Source organism: Rhincodon typus, chromosome 9 (genome assembly GCF_021869965.1).
Source record: "Rhincodon typus isolate 14 chromosome 9, sRhiTyp1.1, whole genome shotgun sequence".
In the NCBI taxonomy this organism is placed as follows: Eukaryota; Metazoa; Chordata; class Chondrichthyes; order Orectolobiformes; family Rhincodontidae; genus Rhincodon; species Rhincodon typus.
The window spans coordinates 51682089-51701253 of record NC_063340.1 but is presented as its reverse complement, the minus strand read 5'-3'; the positions used below and the strand labels follow the sequence as shown (position 1 = coordinate 51701253).

Below are 19165 nucleotides of genomic sequence, written 5' to 3'. Positions count from 1 at the left end.
AAGTGGAGTAGAACAACATCATTTCATCGGAGACCTCACTGATGATATTACCCGGCATGGTGACAACACATCTGAACGAAAACAAGCCAGCTCAGCGAGCAAGTCAGCAACTTAACATTGTCTGTCGTTGTCTTTTCCTGAGATGACTGAAGGCAAGTAGGCAAACTGATGTCAGAGATTTATTTAAAAGTCTCCAAGGCTTGTATTAGGACAGCACAAGGTAAAGCAATAGTTTGTAGTCTTAGGGCACATTAAAATATCAACTTGAAAGAGTGGGTACATGTTGCTGAAGGGTACAAGACTGTGTCAATAATCAGAGGTGGTGCATGTACCTCCAGCATACGCACCTAATACACTGCAATGGATAAACAACCTGGTGATGTGTAAACAGGAACGGGGAAGCAGGAAGGTACCGTCAGAATTGGTCCGGGGCTGGGCCAAGGGTTTAGCCATAGTCAGACAATTGGTCCAATTCATGTCCAGGGATCAGCAGCCTTTCCGTCCAGGGACTGGACCATGGTCAATCCTAGAAGTCAAACAAAGTCAGTCCAAGTCTGGACAGTCATTCGGGACATGTTGCAAACTCAGTCCCAGTCAAACAGAATATTGTATAAATTCAGTCTGGGGAACGGGTCAGAGATAAACCGGTTACTTGTAGGGTCCATCCCTAGCATCATCGAGGCTACAGTCAGCTCAAGTTTAGGGATTGGCATAGTTATATTATTAGGTGAGGGAATAATTACAGTTAAAGGGGCAATTATATGCAGTAAGGCAGAATCTGGTAGGTTAGGTGAGGAGGGTATATAGTCTTGATGAGAGGGAGTGAGTCAATGAAACACAGGGTGATCCTGATCTCAGTCTGGGGAGAGCCAACATGACCATTGGCACTTTGATCATGAAGGACTCTAGGAGCGAAACATAGACATTGATTGTAACACAGCAGAGCTCAACTAAAACAAGTGGACAGCGAAGGGTCATGGAGGAAACTGATTATGAAACATTCGGGAATGTGAAGAATGGAGAATATTGAGGATCACAAGGGAAACCTGCAACTCACTGCAGGAAAACTAAATTCCTAAACTCACTGGCTTTTTCCAATAATTAACCGCACAACGAGCTTTCAATTTTGAGAAGGTTATACCAAAGTGGGAGGAGTAATTATAATTTTTCTAGAACAGCCCAGATTTGATGGCTGGAATGTGTGGCCAACTGAAGGGCCACTCTAGTAGTCAGGAGTCCAGTGTCTATTCAATTTTAACCATCTGCCTTCAATTCCCAGCATGTCATACCATCCGACTTTAACCTGACCTATGAAGAAACGTTTAATTGCCAGCATGTATTGTCTCAGGTCTAACAAAAATGAATTGTTACTAAGACTATTGTGAGAGATAGATAATACATCGGTTCCCTTCAAATTCAGAGCATTCTTCCAATTTTCGCCATCCTATACGGTATGACATCTTCAGATTGGGTAAAACTCAATGGACTGTCCAACATTAACACTTTCAGAAACATTCCCCTGTACAACCATGCTCCTTTCACAAGGGCCTACCAGTTCATCAATGTTCACTTCGATGCAGGGAGTCTGGAAACTGAAGCATTAGGCTTTGTTGCCATCCCTGCTGGGAGTATGGCAGAGGAATGACTTAAGGAAGCGTGTTGTGTAGGGGCTTCAGGATACTGCAGGAATGAAGGTGCATTTCACTGTGCATAAGTAGGAATGTAGGCAGAGTTAGACCACTCAAGTCTTTTCTCCCCTCATTCTAAACATTGGTTAAGATTAATATACATTCTCTACTAAGTTACTTAGATTACTCATTTTCAGAAGATTTACTGTGGTATAGCATCCGCACATGCACAAACACATCTTGGGAAAAAAAGGCCGTGTCTTGGCAAAGTAATGTCGCCACCCTGTCAATACACATAGTATGGTATGTGCTGCTTTTCAATTGCTACATCCTGGTAACTTTCTCGTAATCACCAAAGAGAGTGACTGAGATCAATTCAACATCAGAGAAGTGCACACGTAGTTGAGGATTGAAGACAGAGAGCTACAGATTACTTTCAGGGACATTGATGTTAATAATAAGATTTAAGGGAGGATCCTGAATGTGGGATGTCTGATTGCTGGACACTGATAATATATGATATGAGACTGATGGCAGAATGTGTCATGCTTCAAAAGGCTCAAACAAGAAAAAGTCTGTCATGGGTTCTCAAAGCCATGCTAGAAAATCTAAGAGGACAGGGTTAGAAATGGCAATATTACTTATCATGGTCTCATAATTTTCAACTTGAATGGAGAGAACAAAATTTTATAGGCCATACTATGGAAGCTGAGGCGTTGCAAGGAGATGGTGAAGATTAGTTGCATTCAGCAGTACATGGGGATAGAGAGGGTGTGAAGCACATAAGGGGAAGTGTCAGGATGTGTATAGCTCAGTAGTACCAGGGGTAGATTTTCCATTGTAACATACATTGTTGATGTAGGGACCATTTAAGTGCAAACATCTAGGTGATGTGGTTGCAGAAATAATCAATATATTACAGACATTGTATTGCTGACATTGTTAGTCCAGGTCAAGGTTTGAACATGCACTTTAGATTTTGGAGCTAACGAGATCAGAACCAGAATGGAAATGATAAGTCACCATTTTGTTGTGAATATGAAAACCCATCTCAAACAATGACGAAAGTTAAATACAGCAAGCAGAGGCCTGAGAGCAAATGTATAAATGCAGCATAATATGAGCAGAAAAGGCTGTGTCTTTGTTATGTCAAATTTATACAGCCCACTACATTTCCCCAAGTTCTTAAACACATGAACAGCAGAAACCGTTAATCTGACAGACCACTTGCAGAAAAGCAGCCTGTGCTGTGAAGCCAGCCCCCTTTCCAGTCTCTATTTGTAGCAACTGGGTCACAGGAAAGGTTCACAGTAAAATCAGGAGCAATTTCTTGGCAGGAAACAATCTCCTAAGAACTTCATTCAAAGTCCTAAATTTCACATTGAAATGTTTTAATGACCATTACAGCAGGAGGTGAAATGTCTGTTGATTTTAGTGAGCCAATGCTCAGGAATTTGGCTGTGCCCTGCACTCAGGTTACATGGGCAGCGCCAGCGTTATTCCAGACATCTGCCATTCCACTACCAAGCTGTACAGTATCTGTGTGTGTGTGTGTGTGTGCGTGTGTGCACGCATGCACACATGCCCATGTCACTGTGCGACCTAGTGGTGGCTTCACAATAAGCACAGCCTTTTCTGTTCATGTTATGCTTGCATTTACACAATTGCTCCAAGGCCTCTGCTTGTCTTATTTAGCATTCCTCTTTGTTTGATATGGGTCTTTTATTTGCTTTATCTATGCAAAAAAATGGTGCTTTATCATTTTAACTCTGGTTCCAATCTCATCAACTCCTGAAAAACCTAATAAGTATGCATAAACCTTGCCCTTAACCAATGTTAGCACTACAACATCCATAATGCATTGAACACTACTGTAACCACATGATTCTGGATGTTTACAGTAAAATGGGTCCTGGCATCAAAGATGCTTTGAAAACCCCAGACATGGATAAACCTGTTGGACCCTTTAGAAGCCATCATAAATTATCTCATAGATAAACAGCTCCATGTCCAGATTGGCCCACCCTTGAAGCATAATAAGTGGGTTTTCAACATCCTTCTGGCTGTACCTGAAGAAGAATCACCCCAATGCTTGTGACTGAGCATTCGCAGCAATAATTGTGTGATATAATGGATGAAGTCATCAGCGGAAGTCAGCATGTCCTTAATCTTCTGAAAGGCCAGCAGTTACTGTGCATCCCAATACAATGCTTGAGACTTCTTTAGGAGATTTCTCAAGGGCTCTGACACAGAGGCAAGGTGTGGTAACAACTTAGTCAATTGATTCACCAGACCCAGAAACCATTACAGATTGTGCACCAACTTTGGAGTCAAGAAGTCTTTGACCACCTTGATTTTCTGGGGATCAGCTAGTACCCTAGCCTTGCTGAAATTAGTGGAATCCCTAGAACATCCACATTTATCATTTAGCATAAGGGCCTACACTTTTTATAGAGCTAGGTAGTTTTAGCATGTGTCAGGATATGATCCATGTGGCATATCACACCATTCTGTGAAATGTTGGATATAGTGTATTGGAAAATCTCTGGGGCAGAAGCGATACCAAATGTTATCTATTTAAATGATATCAACTGACTGGGTAATTAAGATAGTGAGGGCTTGGGATATCTCATCCAGAGAGACATACCAAAATCAATATTAGCATAAAACTTTGTAAATATTTGACTGAACCATGACCTTCGATTTTTTTTTTTACACTTTTTGATAGCTGGTGAGGGATTTTCCTAGGTGTAAAGAGACATACAGGTTTTGTGTCAGCTTTCGACATAATCTTATAAGGAGCTTCTAGCTTTCTCAGTCCAGTAAACAATTTGGGATATTGCAGTTGAAAGGAACTTTTCATAGTGGTGTGTGTGAGTTCCCATACTCTGTGCAGGAGATTGAGGGAAATGCATATCTTTTTACTCAATGGAGACAATTGTTGTTAACTGATAATGTGTGCTTTCTCCTCATATGTGTGGTCTTTGAGTTTCAGTATGACATCCAATATCTCTAACCAGAGGAATTGTACCTCTGGCTGCACATAGCTTTAAATCAGGCGGTATAATGTTCATCTCCACCATTAGGTATCAACCAAGATGAACATAACATTGGCAGCAATAAACAGCTAAGATGTGGTGGAATAATCTTTCACATGAATGACTTCTGTCAAATCTACAATAGGTGACTGTTTAATTTCTCCTGTGGATGAGTAACGTAGGTTTTTCCTAGATAACTGCATTTTGGTAAAACAAATAAGGGCAGTACTTATACAATTAAAGGTAGGGCCTTGGGTAGTGTTGTAGAACAGAAAGATTTAGGGGTTCAGTACATAATTCTTTGAGTTTGCATCACGTGTAAAAAGGGTGGTTAAGAAGGCATTTAGCATGCTTACCTTCATTGCTCAGACCATTGAGTAAAGGATTTGGGATGTAATGTTGAGGTTGTACAGGATGTTAGTGAGGCCCCTTCTGGAGTACTGTGTCCAGTTCTGGCCACCCGGTTATAGGAACAAAATTTTTAATCTGGAGAGGGTTCAGAAAAGGTTTATCAGGATGTTGCCTGGAATGGAGGTTTTGAGTAATAAGAAAAGGCTGAACAGGCTGGAGTGTAGGAGGTTGAGCAGTGACCTTACAGAGGTTTATAAAATCATGAGGACTATAGATGAGGTGAATGGCAAAGGTCTTTTCCCTAGGTTAGGGGATTTCAAGACTAGGAGGCAGATTTTTAAGGTGAGAGGAGAAAGATTTAAAAAAGACATGAGGGGCAATGTTTTTACTCAGAGAGTAGTTCGCGTGTTGAATGAACTTCCAGAAGAAGTGATGAATGCGGGTACAACTACAACATTTAAAAGACATTTGGATAAGTACATAAATAAGAAATGTTTGGAAGGATATGGGCCAAGTGCAGGCAAGTGGGAACTAATATAGTCTGGGATTATAGTTGGCCTGGATTGGTTGGACCAAAGAGTTTGTTTCTGTGCCATATGACTCTGTGACTTCAAGCCGATTAGATGTAGAAGCAGAAGTAGGCCATTGAGTCTGCTCTGCTATTCAATGAGATCATGCTGATGATAATCCTTAAATCACTTTCCTGCCTTATCCCAATAACTCCTGATTCCCTTAATGACTAACAATCTGTCTATCTCAGCCTTAAATGAGAGCCTCTTGTGGTACAGTGGTAGTGTTCTTATTTCTGGACCAAGAGGCCCAGATTCAACTTCCACCTGCCGTAGAAGTGTGTTAATAACATCTCTGAACAGGTTAATTCAAAAAAAGTATACTTAACAATCCAGCCTCAACAATCCTCTGTAATAAAGAATTCCACAGATTCACAACAATCTGAGGAAAAAAAAATTTCATTTCCATCTCAAAAGGGTAACTCCTTATTCTGAGATTTTAGCCTCTGATCCTAGACTGCCTTACAATTGGAAACAACATCTCTATATCTATTGTGTCAAGCCTTCTAAGAATCTAATGTATTTCAACAATATCTACTAATATTCTTCTAAACTCCAATGAATACAAGCCCAAACTATTCAAATTGTCCTCATAACAGAATCCTCCATACTTGGGATAAACCCAGTGAACGTTCTCTGGACTGCCAGTACATCTTTGCTCAGATAAGGGGACCAAAACCGTTCAAAGTATTCCAGCTGTGGTCTGACTAGAGCCTTGTACAGTTTGAGCAAAACCCCCTCCATTTTATACTCCATTTCTATGGAAATAAAAGCCACCATCCATTTGTCTTCCCTATTACCCAGTGATCTTGAATTATAACTTTTTGTGATTCCTGCACTGGCATGCACAAATGCTTCTCTGGTATAGCTTTCTGCAGTCTTTCCACATTTAAACAATATTCAGTTCTTCTATCCTTCCTGCCAAAGCACATAACCTCGCATTTTCTCACATTACATTCCATCTGCCAAATTTTTCCCCACTCACTTAACCTATCCATGTCCCTCTCTTGACTCATGTCATCCCCATTACTTTCTTTCCCATCTATTTTTGTTTCACTCACAAACGTGGCGATAGTACATTCACTTCCATCATTCAAATCATTAAATGACATTGTAAATAACTTGCCCCAGCACTGATCCCTGTGGCACTCCACTAGTTACAGGTTGTGATCTTAAAACATTATCCCAACTCTCTGTCTTCAATTAGTTAGTGAATCCTCTATCCACACTAATATACCAGGCACAAAACTATGGACTCTTATCTTATTAAGTGGCCTTATATGCAGTACCCTATCAAATACCTTTTGGAAATCCAAATATATTACATCTAATGGTTCCCTTTATATAACCTGCTTGTGACCTCAAAGAACTCTAATAAATCAGGCATGATTTCCCCTTCACAGAGCCATGATAACTCTGCTTGTTCATATTATGTGTTTCTAAATGCTCTTCTACTACATCCTTTATAATGACTGTAACATTTTCCCAAAGACTAAACTAACTGGGCCTAAAGTTTCTGTGTTTTGTCTCTATCCCTTTTTGAAAAAGGGTGTTATGTTGGCAGTTTTCCAACCCTCCTGGACTTTACCAGAAACTAAAAACTCTTGGAATAATATTACCACTGCATCCTACTGTATGCAATCCATTAGGTCCAGGGGACTTATCAGCCTTAGCCCCATTAGTTTCCCTACGTTTTTTTTTCCGTGGTGGTTATTGTATTTATTTCCTCCTCCACCCCCATTTTGACCTTGATTATTTAGAATTTCTGGAATGCTGTTAATGTCATCTACCTTGAAGACTGATGCAAAGTATTTGTTCAAGTCTTCTACCATTTCCTGGCTCCTCATTATTATTTCCCCAGCTTCGTTTTCTAAAGGGTCTATGTTCATTGTTGCCTCTCTCTCTCTCTCCCTTTTATGTATTCAAAGAAGATCTTACTGTGTGTTTTAAGTCAGTTGCTAGTTTACCCTCATAGTTTATTTTCTCCTTCTGTGTTAATATTTTCAGTGATCTCATCTTGGCCTTTAAAATTTTCCCAAACTTCTGATAAGCAGTCCCAGAACGGAGACCGGCGCAGCGAAGCAGTCCCGGAGCGGAGAATGGCGCAGGGAAGCAGTCCCGGAGCGGAGACCGGCGCAGGGAAGCAGTCCCGGAGCGGAGACCGGCGAGGGAAGCAGTCCCGAAGTGGAGACCGGCGCAGGGAAGCAGTCCCGGAGAGGTGACCGGCGCAGGGAAGCAGTCCCGAAGTGGAGACCGGCGCAGGGAAGCAGTCCCGGAGCGGAGACTGGCGCAGATAAGCAGTCCCGGAGCGGAGAACGGCGCAGGGAAGCAGTCCCAGAGCAGAGACCAGCACGGGGGAAGCAGATCCGGAGTGGAGGCTGGCACTGTTAAGCGAGTACCAGAGCGGAGGCCAGCACAGGGGAAGCAAGTCCCGGCGTGGAGGCTGGCGCAGGGAGACAAGTTCTGGAGAAAACCTACCTTGGAGCAGCTGAGAGCCAGTGCAGGGCAGACTGGAGCCTTGGAGCGGAGCAGGGATGGTTGTTGGACTGGCGAGTGGCATGGGTGGTCAGACTGTGTGTGGACGCCCCTGTGCTGAGCTACTGCAATGTAATGTTTATTTGTAATTTGTTTATCTGACTGTAATGTCTATCCATTTAACTATGTCATATTTCTAACTTATACTATGAATCACTGCAGAGTAATGCAACTACTTTTTCTTTTTTATTCCTTTTTGTATCTAAGATTTGTACCTAAGATGGTGCTATAAGAGGCAACATTGCAAACTTTTTACTGTACTTCTGTACTTGAGTACATGCGACAATAAAGGATGATCTAATTCTAATTCTATACTATTAATATTTTCCACATTGTATTTATTTTCCTTTTAATTTGATACTGTCCTCAACTTCCCTGGTTAACCATGATCAGTTTATCTACTTCCTAGAATTCTTCTTCCTCAATGGAATATATCTTTGCTGTCAATCATGAACTATTTTGTTTTAACCATCTGCCAAAACCTTTAAGAACCTTGTTCCCTTGCTATATTGAGCTGTTCTTGAAGACTTTATTACAAGACATGAGTATATATATACATATTATATATATATTTTGTTGGAAGTTATTTGATTTCTTGCTTGGTATATTCTTCAAGTTTAGCACATCTTCTAGAAGTGAACTTACGCTATAATGAGTACATCATTGGTGGAAGACTGGATTGTTTTGTCTTCACTGCTTTGCACTTTTGGAATCACACCTGTGGCATGAAATTGCTTAGGATTTCACACTGACCTTGCCACATGTGGTATATTGGTCAGATGAGAGGTCTGTCTCCTCTGGTCAGATGGTTTAAGTAGTCAGTACGCTGTGTAGATGTTCTGCATTAAATGGAATCTTCACTGTATAATCCTTCTTGAACAATTTTATCGACTCTGAATATGACCTGGTGTCCAATCTAGAAGTTATTCAAAATCTGAGGACTTGTGTTTTCCATGACTGTCAATTTGTTGGTCTTATCTCTGAAAGCTTAAAATTTTCTGCTGAAAAGATTGGTACAGGCAAATGCTCATGCATTGTTTTACTCTTCACAGGTATTCAAGTTGTTATTTTCTTGATTTGTTAGGATATTGTTAGGATGCTGTTCTCCTTGTACTATATTCATTTTGTCGTCATATTCTTAGCTGATTTAGATTGTTGTTGAATCTGTTGTTATTAACAGTTATTGCAGTACTATGACTGAAAACTGTTAAAGTTATAGTCTTTTAAATATAAAGTTCAGGTTTCCTTTACCAATATGGTGTCTTCATCGAAATGAATGAAGATGTCCCTTTTACAAGATGTTTGAAGGATTCCCAAAGATCAATAGGTAGAAACTTTCTCAAAACGGCTTCCCAATAAAATTCAATGATTTCTTTGACTGCTCAAAGGTGACTGACAATATAGCTTTGTTTTTACTGATAAAAACTAGGCTGTGGAGTGCAGTTACGATTTCTAATAGTGAGTTAAGAAACATCTAAACTATTTACGTGATGAAAAGGTTAACAATAGCAAGTTAATTCTTCAGGTACAAGTTTAAAGAAAATCAAGTGAAAAGGAAAAACAAATGGTGAATAGAAATCATTATTGCCCATTGAAGACTAAACAGTAAAGTTAGTGAAACATTTATTATTTCAATGGTTTGATAAATACATTAAAAGTTTTATAGGTCTGGAAGCATCTGTGGAGAGAAATCAGAGTCTATTCTGAAGAAGGGTCACTAGACCCAAAACATTAACTCTGACTTCTCTCCACAGATGCTACCAGACCTGCTGAGTTTTTCCAGCAATTTCTAGTATTGTTTCTGATTTCCAGTATCCACAGTTCTTTAGTTTTTTTTAAACATTCAAAGTTTTATTTGGCAACTCCTAGTTTTATCAACTTTAGTAATTAAAATTGAAGAAAAATCAGATAAAGAGAAAGACTGTGAATCTAATCACATGGTGGTGAATCCATCATGAAAATACCTTGGACAGAAGGCCTTAAAAGGGTCAACCTCCATTGGGCCCAGGATGCCCATTAGAGGGGCTATTCCCACCCCCTTGCCTATCACTAGTCCAGCAATGAAAGTTCAGGCCTGGACCTGACCACTGGTTAAATCAATTGGCCCATGGGCTGGCAGGCCTTGCAAAGCTCCCCCGGCACTATTAAAATTGAGTTTGGGACAGGAATGGGTAGGTCGGTGGGATGCTCAGCACAAATGGCATTTTTATAGGCCTCCCTTTTGCAAACTGTTCTATGTGTCATAGTTGCTACTGCCACCCTCTTTCTGTGACTGGGGCTAAATGCCTACCAGGTTCCCAGTATTAAAGGAAAACACCAATGAATCTTAGCAAGAGACTCTTGACTTAAACCAGATGCACTTTTTAATACTAGTAGGATAGACATTGCCAGTAAGACAGTTGGAAAATTGAGAATAACCTATCTGTCTTCTTCAAGATTCTGAGCTATTCAGTCTTTCCCCATCCAAGTCCTTATGACATCATTAGATTGGGTGGAACTTAATGCAGTTTCCAACATTAACCCATTCAAAATCATACCACATATAACAACAACCAATTCTGAGGTGCAGGCAAATCCGGCCCTCAGGCTGGAATTTTCCACTTTGGAATTAAACATGGTGCTGAGTAATACTTAATAGTCAAAGATCGCCACTCCCACTATGATCCAGGGTGGGTTATCATGTATGATTGTATGCTTTTCGACTTATTACCTGAAGAAGTGATATTGTGCGGGTGACTCAGTAAATAATATGTGGCAAGTGAGTAGGATGTGGGACCTGCCAAGGTATAGATTATGGTGCAATATTCAAACAAGACTCTCTTTCCCCACCCCAGCCCAAAGAGAAAGAAAAGTTGATAATGAGGCCCATAAGTAGGTGCTGAAAATACCCCATTGTCACAACAGGAGCTGGGGTGTTGGGGTGGCTAAAGGTCTGTTTCCTCTGGTTAGGTATTCCAGAAAAAGCGACAGGAAATTGGATCCACTAGGCCATTCAGAAACAAAACACTACTTCATGGAAGATAGGGCTAGGGAAGTCAGCAAGGCACTGTAGATGTGTGAAGTATAGGACAAAAAAAAGGACAAACCTTTCAAAAGCAGCATTATACCTCTATCAAATAAAGTAACTGACCATTTACCAATTATTCATTACCTATGAAGCAATTGACGATTAATTGACAAAAGCTTTTCCTGTTACTTGTTAGTTAGTTCATTGACATAAAAAAATTAAAACAACAAAAATTAATGGTCTTGCTTCACTGGCCTTTATCATGCTTTACGTATGACTTCACTAACCTTTGTTATGCATCATTACAAGATGAGATTGTACCGTTATGAGCATAAAATACACTGGTTAAAATATATCTTATTGGCTTTATTGATAATGTAAATGAGAACTCAAATCATGTATATTTCATAATTATAATCAAGCGGCATTCGTTCGAAATGTAAAGTACAAATTAACGCAAGTTTTTAAGGCATGCTTTTAAAGTGTCTAACAGAACAAAAAAAAAGCCAGGGTGAGTATTTGATTTAAAAGAATATAATGATGACTAAGCTACACGGAAACGAAATCTAGTGCATGTCCCTCGGTGTTAAGCCCGCCCTTCTAACAGAAGGCACCTTTTCAACAGACTTGGGATTTCTTGGGAGACTAGTATTGGTTAACGTGATAGAAGAAAGACTCATTCAAATATCATCTATGCTGGAACGATTAACATTTACTCAGCAATATGTACTTCTACGTGTAAGTTAATTATAAAAATTATATCTTTATTTAGATTCTGATTCTTAACTTATAAAAAAAATCTCCCTCATAATGCTTTGTACAAGGGCCCGAATTTCGATGTTTAACGGAGTGCGCTGCGTTTTTTTTCTACCATGTTGAACCTTGAGATTTGCCGTAGGAGTGGCGCGTGGATTGGTGCGCATCATTATGTTGTAGTTTTCAGGGTGGCACAGCCCCGTTATCCAGAAGCAGCAGTACTGGATTGTTGAACTACAACTCCCAGGATGGTGCACCCGCGGTCATTGTGCGACCTTCGACCGGAGGCAGGAGGCTGAGGCCTGGAACCGGCAGCAGTGGGATCAATCAGGGCTTTAAATCTTTATTCCGGATTAGTTAATTAGTCACCATTAATATGGGTTTTGATTCGAATGTATTAGATTCCTGTTTGTGACACCGTAAGTGGTGGTTTATATATTTTTAAATTTGTATCCTGTTACTCATTGGGTGGTGTCAGCCGTGTTCAGGTGGTAGTATTCTGGCCTCTGATTCACAAGTTCAAATACCAAACCGGGCGCTTGAGCACAAAAATCAATACTGAAATACCAACGCACTGCTGAGGGAGCAGCGGGGATATTCGTGACACCCATGCCCTGAATCAACATGATTAAAAAGTGTTCGTTATCACATTAATGTTTGGGGGAATGTTGTGTTTCCTGTATTACGGGAAAGGGCTTCATTGGTTCCGTAGCGCTTTTAAGATGTTCAGTGGTAATGAAAAGTACTGTATCAATGCAAATCTTTCATTGCCGGGCCTTCACATTCAACCAGTCTTGACATGGTTACAGCAGAGGATCAGATGGTCTTTTGAAAAGCTAAATAGAAGAGCAAGGATTTTGTCACTGAAGCTTTGTTGTAGCTCTTTGAGGTCTTGCCCTGACATCGCTGAGTGGTATCCTCAAGCGATATATATAAACAATTTTTCCAAATGGAGAGAAATGCTTCTAGTCCCTTTTTGGACTGTGGCTAATTTACTGATTTGTTTTTCATGCGGCTCAGCAGCTGACTGCCATTCATAGAGTCAAACTAAGATGCTGATTTTGGTTGGATTATATCTTTGATGTGCTTCTGCACAAAAATAAATGCAGTTTGATTTGAATTTAATTTCCCAGTATTTTGTCTTGGGAAATCTGGTTCAGAATTCCACGGACCTTCCAAAAGTAAAGACTAATGAATTTGAAGTGTGATGATGGTATATTTTGATATGGGTTAGTAATCCAGAGACCTGGGTTAATAACCAGGGAATGCTGGTATAAATCTGGTTAAATGGTAGTCGGTGCATTTCAATTAATTGAACAAGTGAAAGCTAGCCTCAGTAATTGTGACCATGAAACCATCCATTTGATTAGGTGCTTTAGAGAATAGATCTGCTGTCCATATCTGGTCTGCTCATATGTGACTACAGAGCTACAACTTTGTGGTTAACTTTTAACTGCCATCTGAAATGGACTAGCAAGCCACTCTTTTGTATCAAACTAAAGAGAAAAGTCCTAACAGCACTGCAGATGTACCTGCACTAAATGGACTAGAACAAATCAGAAGGCAACTCACTGCCTGCCCCATTCCTTTTGAAGAGCAATTAAAGTTTAGCAACAAATGCCAGTGATGCCAATATCCCATGAAAGAATAAATGAAATAAATATTTGCTATGACTTGGATTTTTTTGTTTTAATTTATTTGTGTATATTGTCTTATGGGTTTGATTCAGTAGCTTCTGGAAGAACAAAGGTTCTGCTGCAGTTCTTGAAGAATGAATGTCAACCGATTCACACCTTTTGGGTACTCTGCTAGGCTGAATACACAGAATTTAAGAGGGTAGGAACTTGCATAGTGTTAATATTCACATACTTTAGCATAATCTTTAGAGTGGAAAGGCCTTACAAATTAGCACAAAGGGTGGCACTTTGTACTGCCTATCACTGTTTTTCTTCCTCTTGTTAGTCGCCTTCTGAAATTGTTGAGTTAATGGGGGTCAGCTAACCCTGTGTGTTCCTCGGCAGTGAGTGACAGTAAACCAATGTGAGGATGAGATGCCATTGATACATTTTTAGCTTAAACGCTTAAAACCAAAGAGAATGGGAATCCAAGCTAACACACCTTTCTCAATACACTTTTTTTATCCCTCTCAGTTTGCTATGAACAGCATACCAATCTTTTATTAAGCTAATACACAGAGTATGAATGGAAAAGGTAGGGTGAAATTACAAAAGTGAACTGATTATGCAATCACAATGACTGGTTAATAAAACATCCACATTTTATGGCTTCCACATTCCATATTTGTTTTTTTCTTATTCCGTCTATAATCATGGACCCCCTATTTAAACATAGATATAGAACGTAGAAATAAGAAACAAATAATGACTCAGCAGGTCCGATAGCATCTGTGGATTGTGGAGCAGTTAATATTTTGGCTTTACCAGAACTGCAAATCTTGAAATCAGTTTCAAGCTATATATTGGTATATAAAGATTATATTAATTGAAACATCTTTTAATCTCTGTTACATATTAGCTGTGTGCAGGTGACATGAAACACAGAACTTTCTACAGAATTGAACAGCTACCTGGTCATATAGAATGATTAGATGAGTGGTATGCCCTGCTAGTAACTTGACGTCCTTGTCAAACTGAAGGCTAGATGGCCTGAGCTTGCTAGGCTCTGAAAGTCAAGTTATATGACACCTAAAAATAACTTGGATTTTGAGAAGTGTATTGTTTATGCCTGGGCATTTTTAAAGGCTTCATTGTTGTTAAAGAAAGAACTTGCATTTACACAATCCTTTTTACAGCTTCAAAATGTCCCACAGTATTTTCAAATGAGATCACTGTTTGGGATGTAAGAAATGTAATGACAGTCAGTTGCACACATCAAGATCTTACACAGCAATATGATAAACGTTTTATTTTTAAGTTCTAATCGTTTAGATGCACTTGCTATGATTGGATTAAAACAAAACTTCAGCTTTGGTCATGACTTGCAGTATATTTTTCTTTAAATCGATTTTTTTGGTTCCATAGCGTCTTCCGTGTTTATTTCATTATCACATTTGTGTGTTCACTGTAAATATCTTACAAAGGTCATTAATGAGTTCAGTAAATAGAACAGGCATCAGAGTTTTTTTCCTTTGGAGTACAGGCAGTATTGAGATGGTAAATTTTTAGTATCCTGCCTTGTCTTGAAAAAACAGCAATGTACTGTTTTAATTTATGAAGTAAATGTAGATAATTGTCCATGATTTATATTGCAGTTTTTAAAAGGGATAAAAATGGACAAAAAAAATCATTTCAATTAGCTGTTTGGAGAAATGCCAAACCTGTAAAGAGATGTATGGATTTGCGGTAACTTCTTATTTATGTTGAGTCTGCCACCAACACTAAGAATAGGGTATTTAGATTTTTGAGGACAATTATTGGCACAAAAAGGGCAAGAAAACACCATCCTGTCCATTAGTGTTGTCCCTATCTTTGCTACCCTGCTCAGTTGTCTTGATGCAAACTTAAGGAAAAAGTAAGAATAATTTGTGGTAGTTTCGGAAAAATTTAGGCACATCAGTTCCAACACTGTAATGCAAATATATGCTGACAGCACCATATTTTAATTTGATTCCCTGCACATGAAGTGTTTGTTGCACTATTTCTGCAGCAGTCCCCCATCCTTTCGTAATTTTTATATTTTCTTTATTTACATCTTCCACATCAATATATGCCCTCTAATTGATATTTTCTTCATTCCTGCCCTGATAAAGAAGCAAGTTTTGAAGATCGATTCAGAAATTAGATCTTGAAAATTTACTTGTACTGTACTATGCCCTGCAAACTCTGATAATAATTAAACAGATTAATCACTAATATAATCATATAACGGCCTCAGTGGTCATATTTAAAAGTTACAGTATTATTTGTTCATTTTATTTTTGCAAGTTGACAACATTTGTTACAACTTTTTAACATTAGTATGATAAAAATCCATTAATGCATTTTAAAATGTATTGCATCTAGATGTAAGTTACACTATTTATTTGTTTTGATGAAGAAATATGCTCCATGAAACATTACGTGGGTAATTTATGTTTTCTAGCCACCACATGCTTACTCATCACCTGCAGAGTTTTGGCAGGAGTTGCATTGTCCGCTCAGAGATACCGCAATGGTTCCATAGGACCTCGTTCTTTCCCTGTCCTCGGTGGCCATCCAGTTTTGCTCCTGAAACTTTAAGTCTGCATGGTTTTGGAAACTACTTCCCATTCCATTGGAGACCACCTTTCCATTGGAGACCACTTTGCCCTAGGAACCCACTATTGACTTTTCATAGTGATTCATGGACAAGAGGCAGATCTTCACACCAAGGTTTCAGTTCTTACTCAATAAATCAATCATCTGGTTGTTCTATGGAGCCAGTTGACAACCAACCTCAAGCTAAACGAAGAAAGTATGATCAAGCGAATCAGGAAGAACAGAGCATTATTGAATCAGAAAACGGAAGTTGTGCAACGCACGAAAATACTGGCTGCGTTACCTTTCCTGGAAATGAAATGGGAAATTCATGTGTCTCCAATGTGATTGAAGATCAAGAAACTAAATGCACAAAAGGTAAAACCGTTTAAAGTTTAATACAGAGAACTAGTTTTGGAGTAAATATGAAAGAAAGTAATAATTTATAATAACATCGATTAAAAGTAATGGTAATTCCATTTGAAATATATTTGCCTGTTATAACAAGAGGGTTTCCTTTTCTCGTAGTCTACAATTGAAGCAGGTGTAACCAATTAAAATGACATACTTGGTAAATTACTATCCCCTCTTTGGAATAGGGGTTTACTCTGGATATCAATAATGCAGGGCTCCCAAATAATTATTTGTACATAACGCACTTACACAGAACTCACATAGAATCTTAAACTCAATAAGACTTACACTCCAGTGACCACGTGTTTGGGGTTGCCTGGGCTTGTATACGAATCCAATCGAGGGAATGATCAGTTCCATCCTTCCAGTCTCCAAGTAGTGATCAACCAATTTAATCCTCAGCCAGAGAGTTATCATGTCAGAGCCTAGTTCCTTATACTTGGCTTTGTGCTTGCCACCCACAAGATCATAGATCAAACCTGCCTTCTTTAGACTCAGCAATGAGCCAATTACCAGATCGGCCAAACCTGCTCTCTTGAGGTGCAGCAGTTGGCTATTCATCACTTCTCATTGTGTTATTTGTTCATCTTACATTAGCTAGTTCTCTGTTTTCCAACCCTTACATTACCGAAACAATCTTATCACTGCCAACTTCTCAATTTCAAAGCAATCAGGCAATATAGCGCATTCGTTACAAATTTAACAATACCAAGTTAATATTGAACCTTATCTAGAGCACTGTCTTGCAGGCTTTTATCCATTCAGATCCTTCAGCAATAGCACAATTACACCACGTTAGTCATATTACAGGCTTGGAATCAAGATAGCCAGACCTTGGGAATTAAAGACCGCTTAAACTTTGATCACAGCAAGCAAGCATCTTGGGATTCATTACAAGTTAATATAATCGGTCGAACTTAGTATTCCAGATTCAGCATGTTCTCTTCCTCCGCCCTAAAAAGAAGCCCTTTTCTGACTCTTAATTTTTTGTTTAAATTGCATGTTATTCGTACATCACTTGACCCTTCAAATTTCAAAACATACACAGGGGCAATAGGAAAAAGGGGCAATCACACTGGATGCAGATCTTTTTCCAAATGCTCTTCCTGAGAGTTACTTTTTGAATTTGGGAGACACGTTTTAGTTTTTGTGACCACTTTTTCATTCTTATTAACTCCTTTATTAGGTGAAACTGTCACATAATAATGTTACTTTCTGCCCATGTGTTGACATATAGTGCATTTGGATTCTCAAAGCAGAATTAGAAGAATTCATCAATGTCATCAATAATTTATCAATCCTTCACTGAGTGTAAAGCCACAACATGCAAGAGGAAGGCATTAATTTACTAGAGTTAAATTAGCTCAGATATGTTAGCAACAAATTCTTTTTGCAGAGTAACTGACATATAATTCTACACGCAAAGAGTCATCATCATAAACAGACATTGCAGATTAGTGAATTCACAGTAAATTCACTTCCGTCATATGTTTTCCAGCATTTAGATGAAGGAAATATCTGCTCATCCACTACTGGATGTTGGACTATCAGTGTGACAAATAGCAGCAGTGGAGAGTTCCAGTGGAGCCTGATGTTTATTCAGTTTATATCACCATTTGGCAGCGTTTGAATAAAAAATAGATGGGGTCTATGATAGATTGTTGAGGGACTCCAAAAATAATGGTACAGAATTGAGAAGGGAAGCTTTTGCATGTTATTCTCTAGCTATAGTCTGAAAGATGAGAATAGAACCTAGCAAAGGCAGTTACATCAAGCTGAACAATAGAGTTGGAAAGGCTGTCGTGCACTGTGTCAGAAGGACTAGGGGGGATAGTTTACCATGGCCATAATTACAAATGTGTACTTTGTGCTTTGATAAGGACCATCTCAGTGGTAGTGAGGATTGTTGGTAGTAATTAATGATTGCCATTCAAAGATGTCTTGTGCTTAAAGCGATAGCATAACTTCCTGTGGCGAGTTTAGTTTGTATCTACAGTGCAGATGCAACAACTTTCTAACAATTGATGCATTCCAACTGTGAGTCAGAGAGTGCAATGTTAACAGCAAAAACGCAGCATCTTTGACATTGAGATTTGGATATATGCATTTAATCTTGCCTGAAGTGCTGTGCTATTTACACATATTTAACAGAGTAGCACTAACCTCACCAGTAATTTCATCATTAGCTGGCTTATTCTGTCTGCCAATACATTTTTTTTGAAGTAAATGTTTCTTCACTGCCATGATAACTGCAGACCATGAATGTTAATTCCTATTAACAAATATTTTTGTTCTCTTGGTTGTAGAGGTTCGGTAATCTAGTGAGTTTGTAATATTCAGATTGTGTGTAGAATCTGATTTTATTTTCCCACCCTCCTTCCCCATCTCCAACTATGAGAGAAAATATAGCCCACAAGACATAGTGACCCTGACCATACATTTTTAGTTGGTAGTTTATGGCAAGTGAATTTGTAGTGTCTTTCTGAAAGTTCCTATCTTTGGGCCAAACAAAGTTGCACTCCAAAAATGTGTTCTTGCTAAGTGTTTATAAAATTCTAGTAAGGTTCTGAGAGCACGTTTTCAACTACCTGACCAACTAGTCACCCAAATATGGTTACAAACAGATGCTAAA

The 19165-nt window shown here is 39.0% G+C and overlaps 2 protein-coding genes across 2 annotated transcripts in view; one reads left to right on the top strand and one right to left on the bottom strand.

Annotated features, from left to right (window-relative positions):
* LOC125484065 overlaps positions 1-8274 on the top strand; it is a 14564-nt gene extending 6290 nt beyond the window's left edge. Inside the window, exon 3 of the mRNA XM_048601323.1 lies at positions 7641-8274. Coding sequence (XP_048457280.1) covers positions 7641-8182 — 542 coding nt within the window. The 3' untranslated portion in view covers positions 8183-8274. The remainder of the gene's footprint in view (positions 1-7640) is intronic.
* The window catches only part of rps6kc1 (ribosomal protein S6 kinase polypeptide 1), a 182266-nt gene that overhangs the window by 158541 nt on the left and 4560 nt on the right, over positions 1-19165 (bottom strand). The window lies entirely within an intron of this gene.